This window comes from Mesoplodon mirus (genome assembly GCF_964341445.2).
Source record: "Mesoplodon mirus genome assembly, chromosome: 19".
In the NCBI taxonomy this organism is placed as follows: domain Eukaryota; kingdom Metazoa; phylum Chordata; class Mammalia; order Artiodactyla; family Ziphiidae; genus Mesoplodon; species Mesoplodon mirus.
In genome coordinates this window covers 59218199-59230481 of record NC_138995.1, presented here as the reverse complement: position 1 = coordinate 59230481, position 12283 = coordinate 59218199, and the positions used below count along the sequence as shown (strand labels likewise).

Genomic DNA, 12283 nt, shown 5'->3' with positions numbered 1-12283 from the left:
CTCTTTCAGACGCCGGCTGTGGTCTAGTCCCCTTGCTGACGAACCCTCGCCGAACCGCGCCCCTTCTGACGTATGCGGCTCAAAGCCACGCCCCCTCCGTGCCGAAGCGTCGCGACCCAGTGTTATCTGAGCGCGCGCAGCGGTCGTAGGCACTGGCCGTCACCACGACTCCGCCAGTTCTAAGGTGCTAGGCGCGCCTCCTCTGCTTTTCCACCTGCCTCCTGGCCGAGGCCTTGCTCGGTAGGACCACCTGGGCACTGTTCATTCTTCAGCTCGCGCAGCCTGACCTTTTCCCTCTCCGTAGAGGCTGGCCGGTTCGCGCTCAGATCCTGGCCTGGTCGGTTCTCCTGGCTCACAGCCACAGTTTCCCCATCTGTAAACTGGACTCAGCGCAGGGCGGGCACACCTGTAAGGCGACAGGCACACTGCTTGGGATGGGACCGTCTCTTCTAACTACTCTCACTTCCGCTGTTCCCTCTCCCCCTTCTAAAAAAAAAAAAGGTTTTTCAGGACCCAACCCATCCCTCCAAGCAACACCCTCTTCACCCTCGACCAGGACTGTCCATCCAGCTCACCTCGGTGTCCCCTCAAGGCGCAAGAGAAGGAGACATTAGGAGAACTCCACTGCCCTTCCTTGCTTTGAACTCATCTGGGCCTTTTGTGAGGCCTTGCCGGACTTCCTCTTCCAGCTCCCACGTTGCCCCGTGCTGACCCCATTAAAGCCCCTATTCCCTTACCTTCTAGCAGTCCTTGCTCAGCCCCCCATTACCAGCCCTGACTGGTAGACAACTCCAAGGAGGGACTTGATCTTTTTATTTATTGTTTTATTTTTTAAATTTAATTTTAATTTTGGCCGTGCTGCCCAGCTTGTGAGATCTTAGTTACCCGACCAGAAATCGAACACGGCCCCCGGAAATGAAAGCGCAGAGTCCTAACCACTGGACCTCCAGGGAATTCCCTAATATATATTTAATTGAATTGAATTTTATTTTATTTTTTTGTCGGTACGCGGGCCTCTCACTGCCGCGGCCTCTCCCGCCGCGGAGCACAGGCTCCGGATGCGCAGGTCCAGCGGCCATAGCTCACGGGCCCAGCCGCTCCGCGGCATGTGGGATCCTCCCGGACCGGGGCACGAACCCGTGTCCCGTGCATCGGCAGGCGGACTCTCAAGCACTGCGCCACCAGGGAAGCCCCCTAATATATATTTTAGAGGTTACTTTCCATTTACAGTTATTACAAAATATTGGCTATATTCCCCATGTTGTACAACACATCCTTGAGCCTATCTTACACCCAATAGTTTTCACCTCCCACTCTCCCACCCCTGTTGGCCCTCCCCCCTACCGGTAACCACTAGCTTGTTCTCTTTATCTGTGAGTCTGCTTCTTTTTGTTACATTCACTACTTTGTTGTATCCAGATTCCACTTATAAGTAAAATACAGTATTTGTCTTTTTCTCATTTCACTTAGCATAATGCCCTCCAAGTCCACCCAGGTTGCGGCAAATAGCAAACTTTCATTCTTTTATGGCTGAGTAGTATCCCATTGTGTATATACACGCCACATCTTCTTTATCCATTCATCTGATGGACACTTAGGTTGCTTCCATATCTTGGTAATTTAAATCATACTGCTGTGAACACTGAGGTGCACGTATCTTTTCGAAGTAGTGTTTTTGTTCTTTTTGGATATATACCCAGGAGTGGGATTGCTGCATCCTGTGATGAGTAGTAGTTTTAGTTTTGCTTTTGGTTTTGTTTTTGTTTGGCCGAGCCGCATGGCTTGTGGGATCTTAGTTCCCAGACCAGGGATTGAACCCGGGCCCTCAGAGTACTAACCACTGGACCACCAGGGAATTCCCCCCGTTTTAGTTTTTTGAGAAACATCCATACTGTTTTCCACGGTGGCTGCAAGGAGAGACTTTATCTTGTTCACTGATGTTTCCAGTGCCTAATCTTGTATTTGGCACATAGTAAATGCTCCATACATTTTAAATTTTATTTATTTATTTATTTATTTATTTAGCTGCGTTGGGTGTTCGTTGCTGTATGCAGGCTTCCTCCATTTGCGGCCAGCAGTGGCTACTCTTTGTTGCAGTGCGTGGGCTTCTCATTGTGGGGGCTTCTCTTGTTGTGGAGCACGGGCTCTAGGCGCACGGACTTCAGTAGTTGTGGCGTGCGGGCTCTAGAACGCAGGCTCAGTAGTTGTGGCGCACGGGCTTAATTGTTCTGCAGCATGTGGGATCTTCCCGGACCAGGGTTCGAACCCGTGTCCCCTGCACTGGCAGGTGGATTCTTAACCACTGCGCCACCAGGGAAGTCCCAAAATGCTTCACACATTTTTGCTGAATGAATGACATCTGTGACCCCAGGATGGCCAGCACAGTGCCTGGCCCACAGGAGACTTCAGCCAATACTTGATTGAATGAAAGCCCCTTCTCATCCACTTAAACCCTCCTTGTCCTTCAGGAGTGGGCTCCAACCACCGGGAGGTGACTGTGAGGTTGTCAGGGGCCTCTCCTGGGCACCCGTAGCGCCTAGTCACATCACCCTGAACCCTTCCCATCTCAGCACCAGGTCCACGGGGGTTGGTGTCCATGAAGACCCTGGCCGCCCCTCCCCACCTCAGACTCACTCTGGCTCAGGGCAGGTTTCTATTCATATTTTATTTTCCTGTTTTTTTTTTTTTTTTAGTTTTTATTAAATAAAAGGAGCAGAGGGAGGGGGGCCTGCGTCTCTCGGGCTCTGGGGGAGCCACAGGCCCTCCCCTGCATCCCAAGGTGCACTGCGTGGTAGGCTTGAGGTGTAAGCTGGGCAGGGAGGGCAGCTGGGAGTGCTGGGAGAGGTCGTGATCTGTGACCCATCTACCCCTCCCAGGAAGACTCAGTGGGCGGGGAGAGAGGCTCCCGGACCCCGACTGGGGCTCATCCTGAGGGTTGAGGGCTGGCGGGGCCAGGGCCTGAGCTCCAAGCCACAGGGCGGGACCCCAGGCCCAGCCTGGCCCATCCACACCCCAGTGTTCATTCACTGGAGGGTGCAGGGTGGTGGGGCAGGGTGGCCGGGCCCCTCATTCGTGGACGTCCCAGATCTCGGATAGCAAAGGCGGCAGCTTCTTGTCCTGGAGCCGCAGGGCGAAGACCTGCTCCGAGTGCACGGAGCTGAGCGTGCGCAGGCTCACGAGCTTCATCAGCATGCGGGGGAAACGCAGCTGGTCCTGCGGGGGGGACGGGAGGGAGTGGGCGCGGGTCAGCCCCTCAGACCACCAAGAGGGCCCCTCCGTGGGTCGAGCCAGGACAGACAGTGTGGCGCCCCGTGCGTGGACTAGGCCCGGCTCCTTGTGGAGGGGACAGGGGCTCGAGGACACACTCTTGCTGAGAGGACGCTGACCAGAGCTCAGAGTGCCGTCAGGGATGCCGGGGGCGGCGACAGAGCTGGGCTGGGACTAGGCAGCCGGCCCCTGGCCCCAGGCTGACCCCACACGGGTCTGGACTTCCTGTCCCTCCCCAGGCCGAAGGGGCCGGGCTCTGGCACCTGTGGCCTCTTGATGCGGGTGTAGGACAGCAGCGCGTCCACGTAGGGCTGCTGCAGCGCCTCGACTCGGCTCGGCTCCTGCACGTTGGGCCTGTCGGCCGAGAAGATGTTGATGGCGATGAGGAGGGCGTACTCAGCATCGTCCAGGCCCAGGCGCCTCATGGCCCGCGAGAACTCGAAGATGGGGTTGATGAATTCCACCTGCAGGCCTGCAGAGGTGGGAGGCCCGGCCCGATGAACCCCCCCGACCCTGAAACCGGCCCCCGGGCCTGGCCCCTGGCGCTGCCCACCTTCAGCAGGGTGAGCGAAACAGCAGTAGGTAGAGAGTGCTGGTCACCCTGTAATCCCACTGCCTGTCAGGGTGCCTGGCACGTAGTAGGTGTGCCATACCTCTCGCCCGAATGAAGGAACGAGTAATGAGCATGAACACTTAACTCAGAATCTTCTACCACCCCATCACCCGCTTCACTTCCTTCCTGTCTTCCCGGTTCCTCTCCTTGGGAAAACGAAAGAAGTTTAAGCCTAGGTCACATTATGTCACCCCCTGCGGTGGCTTCCCCTGCTCTCCGAGTGAAGCCCAAAGTCATTGCCAGGCGAGACTCATTCATTCATCAAACTTGATTGAGCACCTACTGCATGCCAGGCCCCAGGGTAGAGATGTTTATAAGACAAAGCCCCCTGCTCCCGGTGGAACTTACCGTTGGGGCTCGAGGGGACAGATAGTAGACGAATATGTAAGGAAACTATCCACCCTGTGAGATGATTCTGAGTTCTATGGATCAAGGTAACACAGGGAAGGGTAATTGGGGCCCACGAGAATCGTGTCAACATCTTAGACAAGATGGTCACCATAGGGTGACATTGAACGAAGGCCTCCCTCAATGCAGGGTGTCTGACCCCAAGGAGGGGAGGGAGCAAGTTACCAGGATGTGTGAGTGTTCCAGGTAGGGCACCACCCGTCTGTTTTGCCTGGAACTAGACTTCCTGGGCCCTGAGACTTTTAGTATTAAAGTTGGGAAGGTCCCAAGCCAACTGGGATGAGTCGGTCCCCCTAGTTCTGGACAGAGGGACCAGCAGGTACAGAAGCCCTGAGGCGGGAGCACAGTTAGTGGTTCCAGTGAGAGGGAGGCCAGTGTGGCTGGAGGAGAGTGAGTGAGAGGAGAGGGCAGGAGATGAGGGCTGAGAGGGAGGGGGCCACACCCTGCAGGGCCTGGGGGCCAGGTGACGACTTTGGCTTTTCTCCCAGTGAGATGGGAGCCATGAACAATTCTGAGCACAGGAGGGACATGAGCCAACTTGGTTGTTAACTGAATTCTTCTGACGACTGTGTGAACAAACACACTGGGTTGGGGTGGAGGTAGAAGCCCAGTGAGGGGCCCCTGCAATGTTCCAAGGAGAACCAACTGAGGCGCAGACTGCGGTAATGGCAGAGGATGCAGGGGATGTGATGTGAACCAACCTCCTCTCCAGCCCCATCTCCCTGTGCTCCAAGCCTCCTCCTGGTTCCTTAAAACCACCCGGCTCTTCCCCACCTCAGGACCTTTGCACATGCTGACCTCCCTGCCAGAAACACTCCCCCACAACCCAGTGCTCCCCTGCCAAGCTTATACTCAAAGGGTTACTGGGACTGTCCTGGGTGTTGGAAGGGCCAGGTGTTAAAGATGAGGTTAGGAGCAGATGTCCAGGAGTACAGAGAGGTGCCCCAGGGAGAGAGAACGGGAGAGAACAAGACACACTGAGAAAGCCCAGAGGCCAAGGGAGCAAGGCCTTTGCACGTGCATTCCCTGGTGGCTAATGCTACTCCTCACCTCCCTTTTCCTAGGTGATCTTTCTCACTCCTCTAGCCTCAGTTCAACTACGCTTCCTCCAGAAGGCCATCGCCTAGGTTACATCCCCAAGGAAGTGCTCTTGGAGGGCAGGGACCAGGGCTGCCCTGTACGGCTGGGGAGGTTGCGCATTTCCTGATGGATTGAGATCCAGCCTCCCTCATGTGAGACCAGGCTCGAGGAGGAGAGAGTGTCTTTTCTTAATTCTTACCAAGATGCCCTATGTGAGGGCAGAGACCCGTTTCATCCTGCACTATGTCCCACTGTGCAGAGTCGGTGCTCAGTAAACGTGCTCCTGTCTCACTGCAAGGTGGGCTCAACCCTCACCCCACTTGGGAGATAAGGAAACAGAGGCTCAGACAGGGAAGAGAGGGCCCCGCATCTCGCAGCCAGCACGGACCCAGCAGGGGCGCCACTTGTGCCCCCACCGCCCAGCCTGCACTTGGCCTTACCTGCGCGGTGGAAGTCATCCTTGCTGTAGGTGAAGTCTTTCAGGAACGTGATGCACTCAGTCTCGTGGTTGTAGCGTCTGGCCGTCTCCAGCAGCATGATCTGGGAGCGGGGGGGAGAGGGATGGGCAGGGGTTTGACAGTGACCCTTTAGCCACTGTCCTTCCTCTCCTGGCCTGAATGGGGGCCCTGATCTTGCCGGGATCATCCCTCACCTTCCCCCACCCCCGCCCTGCCGTTCTCACGGCCACATGGACTGCGGTCAGCGTGTTGGACACTCCGAACTCTCTCCCTCCTCCAGGTTGGGCACCCCAGCCTCCTCCACTCAGGACCCTCTCCCCAGGTGGTTAGGAGGCACGGGGCAGAGCTCTTTGTTTACTACCACGCACCCAGCACTTGGAATAGGGCACGGCATACACTAGGCATTCAATGTTCATTCATTACCATTGCTTGGTTCAAATGTCAACTCCCTAAATAAGCCTTTTCAGCACATTCCCTAAAGTGTGTCCCTCCAGCCCAATCCTCAATTATTCTCAGCCTCAGGCCTGTTTCCTTTCTCTCCTTGCCTCGTGGGAGGCTCTGACGACTTGTTTAGTATTCTGATCTCCTGTAGAATACCATCCCCACCAAGGCAAGGACCAGAGTCTGGCTTGCCACTATGCTCCCAGCATCTGTCCTGGGGCTTATCTCTGGGGTTCCTTGAGGGCAGGATGGAAGGGCCTCCCTGAGGCTGGGCGGGCCGGCCATTACCTCAATGGTAGATGCCTTCAGGAGGGCGATCTGGTCCTCACGACCCAGCTGCAGGAAGCCAGGCACCTGCTTGGCAAAGTCCACGATCTCCTGGACTGAGATGATGGCCAGCTCCGTGAAGTGGGCAAAACGCTGCTGGCGAGCATCACGGGACTGCGGGTCTGCGCCCAAGGGCCAGGGCTGGGGACGTGGGGGCCAGGTTACTCTCAGGACTTCTTCCATAAGCCCAAGGCTATGGGGGCCCCTTGAGGCAAAGTCTACACCCTAGGAGGCCCCCGTCTCAAAGCCCCTGCCCTCTGGAGCCTCATTCTCTCCCCGTGCCCTGGACTGTGGCCCTCTGAGCTTGACCCTCCTGGGGCCATCGCCCCTCAAGGCTGTGGAAGGGGCCGTACCGTGACTTTAGGCTGGTCAGAGAAGGAGCGTTTATTGCACTGCAGCTGGGCCGCCACCAATTGCTGGATCATTAGTTCCTGAGCGGCTGTTAACTGGACACCCTCGCCTTCCCCGGAGCCCTGGCCACCCCCGTCAGACCCTCCAGGGGAGGCCCCAGGCCCAGAGGCTGAGCTGCTGCTGACTCCCAGCCCTGTGGGTGACGACTGCTGCTGCTGCTTCCGTATCTTCTTCTTCCGGATCTGTTCTTTGGAGAGGACGCCTGTTGGGGAGACACAGGCCTCAGTAGAGGTCCCAGGCCTGGGCAGGGGCCAGGCTGGCACTGCTCCCTCCCTGGCACTCACACTGCTCCCGCATCCCAGCCTCCTTGCATTTTCGCAGCCGGCATTGCTGGCACTTGCGCCGCATGAAGGCATCCATCTGGCAGGTTCCACCGCCCCGGCAGGCGTAGCGCCCGGCCCCGCCTCGGATCACACTTCGCCTGAAGAAGCCCTTGCAGCCTTCGCAGCTGAGCACGTTGTAGTGGAAGCCAGAGGCTGTGTCCCCGCACACCTGGCACAGCTCGTCGCCCAGCATCTTTGGAGCCGGGCCCTTCTTTCGCTTGCGCTCCGGCTCCTCTGCTGTGTCTAGGATGACTGGCGTTGGTGGACAGAAGCCACGCGAGACAGAGCCACAGAGGTAAACGGCAGCCAGAGCGACAGGTCCATGAGAGATCGGAGGCAAAGAGTCAGAGTGTGGAGAGTGATCCAGGGAGATGGCAATTCACAGGGAAAGATGTGTATGTCAGTGAATCCCAAAGAATGGGTCAAAATAAGAGATGTCAAGGACTAACAGAAGAAAAAAATCAACAAGAAACTGGGGTTGCCCATCCCCATTTCTGATCTTTCTCCCTTTCTAGATCCCTCCCTAAGCCTCCATACCAACTCCCAGCCCATGTCCCTGGACCCCGTCTCACCCACGACGGAAGCTGAGTTGGCCCCATCAGTGCCTGGGACATCAGGATCCGCCCCTGGGCACGGCTCAGGGCCATCCTCCTTTCCATCAGGTGAAGAAGAGGGGGTGCTAGGGCCATTTCCTGGGAGAGGGAGGCACAGTGAGTTTCTCCTGACAATAATCTGCTGGCGGGGGGATGGCTGGGTTGGGAAAGGGGTCACTCACCAGGCAAGGGGGTGTCCAGGGAACTCGTGGCGGGGGTGGACATGGTGGGGTCACGGAGCAGCCTGCAGAATACAGGGGGACTAAGAGCCTTGCGGGGCCAGGGGGGGTCAGGTTAGGCCAGCCACAGGTTTTCATGGGGCTACCTCTCTTTCCTCCATCTCTCAGACTCTTCCCCGACTGCATACACACCCCACCCCCAGTCCCTGCCAGTCTACATACCCTCCCATCCAGTTCCAATAGGGCCTGCCCCCTTCTGCTCCAGGACAGCCTTCAGGTGAGTCTCAAGCCCCTCCCTCCTCTAGACTCTGCCCCTCCTTTAGGCTGCCTCCACTCCAGATCCCGCCCACCGGCTTTTTCCAGATACTGTCCCTTCTGCTTCAAGTGCTCGGCCCTCACTTCCTCACCCCACTTCTGCCGAGGAAGCACCCCTACCTCTCCTTCTGACCCCATCTCCTCCTATTATGCTCCGCCCACATATCGTTTCCTTCTAGGTCCTTCCCCATCCCTTCCAGGTCCCGCCCCACCTCCTCCCATCATACTCCGCCCCCACACCTCTCTCCAGGTCCCGCCCCTCTCCGAACACCAGTGGGGGGCGGGGCTCATGGCTGCGCGCGAGGGTCTCGTGGGCGGCCTCTCGTGGGGTCCCCTACTCCCGTTGCCCTGGAAACAGCCGGGGGCTGCGCGAGCTACGGAGGGGAGACGGTGGAAGGAGAGAAGGGGGCTGAGCCAAGGAGCGCGGGGAACATCGGGAAGCCCCAGGCCCAGGGGTCCTCCCGCGTCTCCCCACACTCGAGTGCACCTGCTTGCGTACCCTTGGTCTGCTTCTCTTCCTCCTCCTCTGTGTACACTGGCACGCCGCCGCGACCCGGGTCCCCTCAAAACTAACTTCGCCACTTCTTCCGGCAACCCCACCGTGCGTCACTTCCGGGAGTGGGCGGGGAGTAAGGGTGACGGAATTCCGGTCGCTCTAGGGCTAGCCTAATCAGCTGCCCCGCACGGAAGTCGTATGCCAACCGGAAGCTTACCTTTCCGGATAGTTCCATGGAGGGCTGGCAGAAGAGTTCCGGACCCATTCAATCAAGCGTTGGGCAAGAGGGCGGCATGGCAAGACCCAAACCTTCCCGCCCCGCCCTGCGTGGCTTTAAACTCTGCCCTGTGCTTCTCTGGGCTTACGGGCCAAAGATTTACTCTGCATCATCTCCACGACTACAGATCCTTTTCGCACACGGCTGATTAAAAGCACGTTTGTCCCTCCTGGGTTGTTGTAAGTTTTCCGATTTTGGAAGTGCACTGCTTATTGGTTTATAAATAAGTTAAATTACAAACCTAGACCTAGAAAAAACCTGGAAAAAATATATTTTAAAAATAATTTGGTGGGCTTCCCTGGTGGCGCAGTGGTTGAGAGTCCGCCTGCCAATGCAGGGGACACGGGTTCGTGCCCCGGTTCTGGAAGATCCCACATGCCGCGGAGCCGCTGGGCCCATGAGCCATGGCCGCTGGGCCTGCGCGTCTGGAGCCTGTGCTCCGCAACGGGAGAGGCCACAACAGTGAGAGGCCGCGTACGCAAAAAAAAAAAAAATTGGTGATAGGAATAATTCTTTTAAAAAGTAACCTTCCTCTACGAAAAAGATAAAAATAATAGTTTTTAAAGAAAACTCGGGAATTCCCTGGAGGTCCAGTGGTTAGGACTGGGTGCTTTCACTGCCGTGGCCCACGTTCAATCCCTGGTTGGGGAACTAAGATCCCGCAAGCCCCACAGCAGGGCAAAAACAAACAAAAAAACTCAGAATACTTGAACAGGTAGAAGATGGAAATTGTTCCAAAGTCTTTCCACCGTGATAATCAGATCTATGTTGAGCGTATATGTATTTTTTTTAATGGGGATATATGCTTCATACTCCTTTGTAGATTGTTTTGTCCATTCCAGCGTGGCCTTCAAGCTGTGTAAATTTCCATCCGAGGATGTTTACCAATAAAACGAGTGGCTAACATGGGCATGGGGGATGACTGAATGGGTGTCTCTGCCACTTCCTCAATGTGTAATGCTGAGCCAAGCTATTTACTATCCCTGCACCTCAGTTTCCTCATCTGTAAATTGGGACCAACAAGAGTTTGTTGTTGCATTGTCATTGTGATTAAATGAGGTAAAAACCATGAACCTGGCCAGGCTCAAATAAGGAGCCCAGTATGTGTGAGCTATGTTTATTCTGGTGAAAATTATTTTTAACTTTTCACTGTTAGAAAAGTGCAAACAGCTGAAATAGACTGAAGATGGACAACAGTTTGGGGGCAAGTCACGTCACTCTCAGTCTCAGTTTGTAACCAAGCAGGACCCTAATGGGCCTTCCCATGACAGACTCCTCCACTATATCCTCTGCTGTAGATTCTCTCTGAAGTGAAACAGGAGAGAAGGGGGCAGGACATAATTTTAAAAGAATGGCATAGCCCGAGGACACGACATAAACCTGATTAGAACCAAATAGGTCCAAGATGGCGGACAAGTCGACTTCCACTAGACCTTGAGCCTCAGTATACACTCATTGTAACACATCAGCAAGCTAAATGACACACCCACAGGCGCCACGATAGTTCCAAGTCCAACCATAAAGGTCAGAAAGTGGGCAATGGCTTAATCACTGGAAATCCCCACCCCTTCCCCAAAATAGCTGGAATACTTCTCCCACTCATTAGCCTATGAAATTACCCACCCCTATAAAAATTGACAACCCCATATCCTCGTGCCGCTCTCGCCTTCTGAGATGGCCCACACTCTGTCTATGGAGTGTGTTTCTCTCTAAATAAATTCACTTCTTACTATCACTTTGTCTCTCACTGAATTCTTTCTGCAATGAGACATCAAGAACCTGAGCTTCATTAAGTCCTGAGACCAAGTGTGTGATCTCCGTTAAAAGACCTTGGGTTCAAGTCCCAATCTAGGTTTTGGCTGGGTTTGAGTCCTGGCCTGTGGGTTCAAGTCCCAATTTGAGTTACACAGTTTCAGAAGTATAATAGTATCTCATGATACTATACACAGAGAATAGTATCTCATGCATATTTCCTGAGTTTTTCAGATGCTAAGAACCACCACCAAATGTAAGACATTAACTACTTGATGATCATAGCCCCCAGATCTACTGGCACCTAAGGACTGATAGTGTTAACTGCCCCGTTACCTCAACATCAACCAAGCAGAGAACTATGCACGAGCTGATCACATACCCTGGGTTGCCCCTCCCTCAACTTGCCTTTAAAAATGAGGGGGGGGGCGGTAGGACTTCCCTGGGGGTGCAATGGTTAAGAATCTGCCTGCCAATGCAGGGGACACGAGTTCGAGCCCTGGTCCGAGAAGATCCTACATGCCGCGGAGCAACTAAGCCTGTGCGCCACAACTACTGAGCCTGTGCTCTAGAGCCTGCGAGCCACAACTACTGAAGCCCATGTTCCACGACTACTGAAGCCCGTGCGCCTAGAGCCTAGAGCCCGTGCTCCACAACAAGTGAAGCCACCACAACGAGAAGCCCACCCACTGCAACGAAGAGTAGCCCCCACTCGCTGCAACTAGAGAAAGCCTGCATGCAGCAACCAAGACCCAACGCAGCCAAAAGTAAATAAATTTATTTTTTTTTAAAAATGAGGGGGGAGGGATAGATTGGGAGTTTGGGATTGACATGTACACACTAGTATTTAAAATAGATAACCAACAAGGACCTACTGTATAGCACAGAGAACTCTGCTCAATATTCTGTAATCACCTAAATGGGAAAAGAATTTGAAAAAGAATAGATACATGTATATGTATAACTGAATCACTTTGCTGTATACCTGAAAATAACACAACGTTGTTAATCAACTATACTCCAATATAAGATTAAAATTTTTTGAAAATACTTTGCTGAAACCCTTTGGGGAGTTCAAGGTTGGAAGATGCGCCACCTGTTCTTGCATTGCCCTGCCATAAACCTTTCTCTGCTCCAAACTCCCATGTTTTGGTTTGTTTGGCCTCACTGTGGTCTGTGAGTTCAGGGGTAACAGCTAGTCTGTAACAAAATGATATTTACACCAACAAAGGTGGATGACAGAAAAAATATGGCAGCCAAATCTTTCTTCAAAATATAGAATTACTGTGAATTTGAAAGCTACAGTGCAGTCTGATGCAGGAATGCTATATCATCAACTCAAA

The 12283-nt window shown here is 54.4% G+C and overlaps 1 protein-coding gene across 2 annotated transcripts; it reads right to left on the bottom strand.

Annotated features, from left to right (window-relative positions):
• Positions 1 to 2647: 2647 nt before the first annotated feature.
• On the bottom strand, positions 2648 to 8784 carry NR1H2 (nuclear receptor subfamily 1 group H member 2). 2 transcript variants are annotated; one of them, XM_082606839.1, is made up of 9 exons: positions 8656 to 8784; positions 8104 to 8165; positions 7901 to 8020; positions 7290 to 7580; positions 6948 to 7207; positions 6556 to 6735; positions 5809 to 5908; positions 3531 to 3739; positions 2648 to 3213 (listed from the first exon to the last, which is right to left on the bottom strand). In XM_082606839.1, the coding sequence occupies exons 2-9, from the start codon at positions 8144 to 8146 to the stop codon at positions 3067 to 3069; spliced, it is 1350 nt and encodes a 449-aa protein (XP_082462965.1). In that variant the 5' UTR covers positions 8147 to 8165; positions 8656 to 8784; the 3' UTR covers positions 2648 to 3066. The 2 variants fall into 2 exon arrangements, with proteins under 2 accessions (XP_082462965.1, XP_082462966.1); XM_082606840.1 differs by lacking the exon at positions 7290 to 7580.
• Positions 8785 to 12283: the final 3499 nt, after the last annotated feature.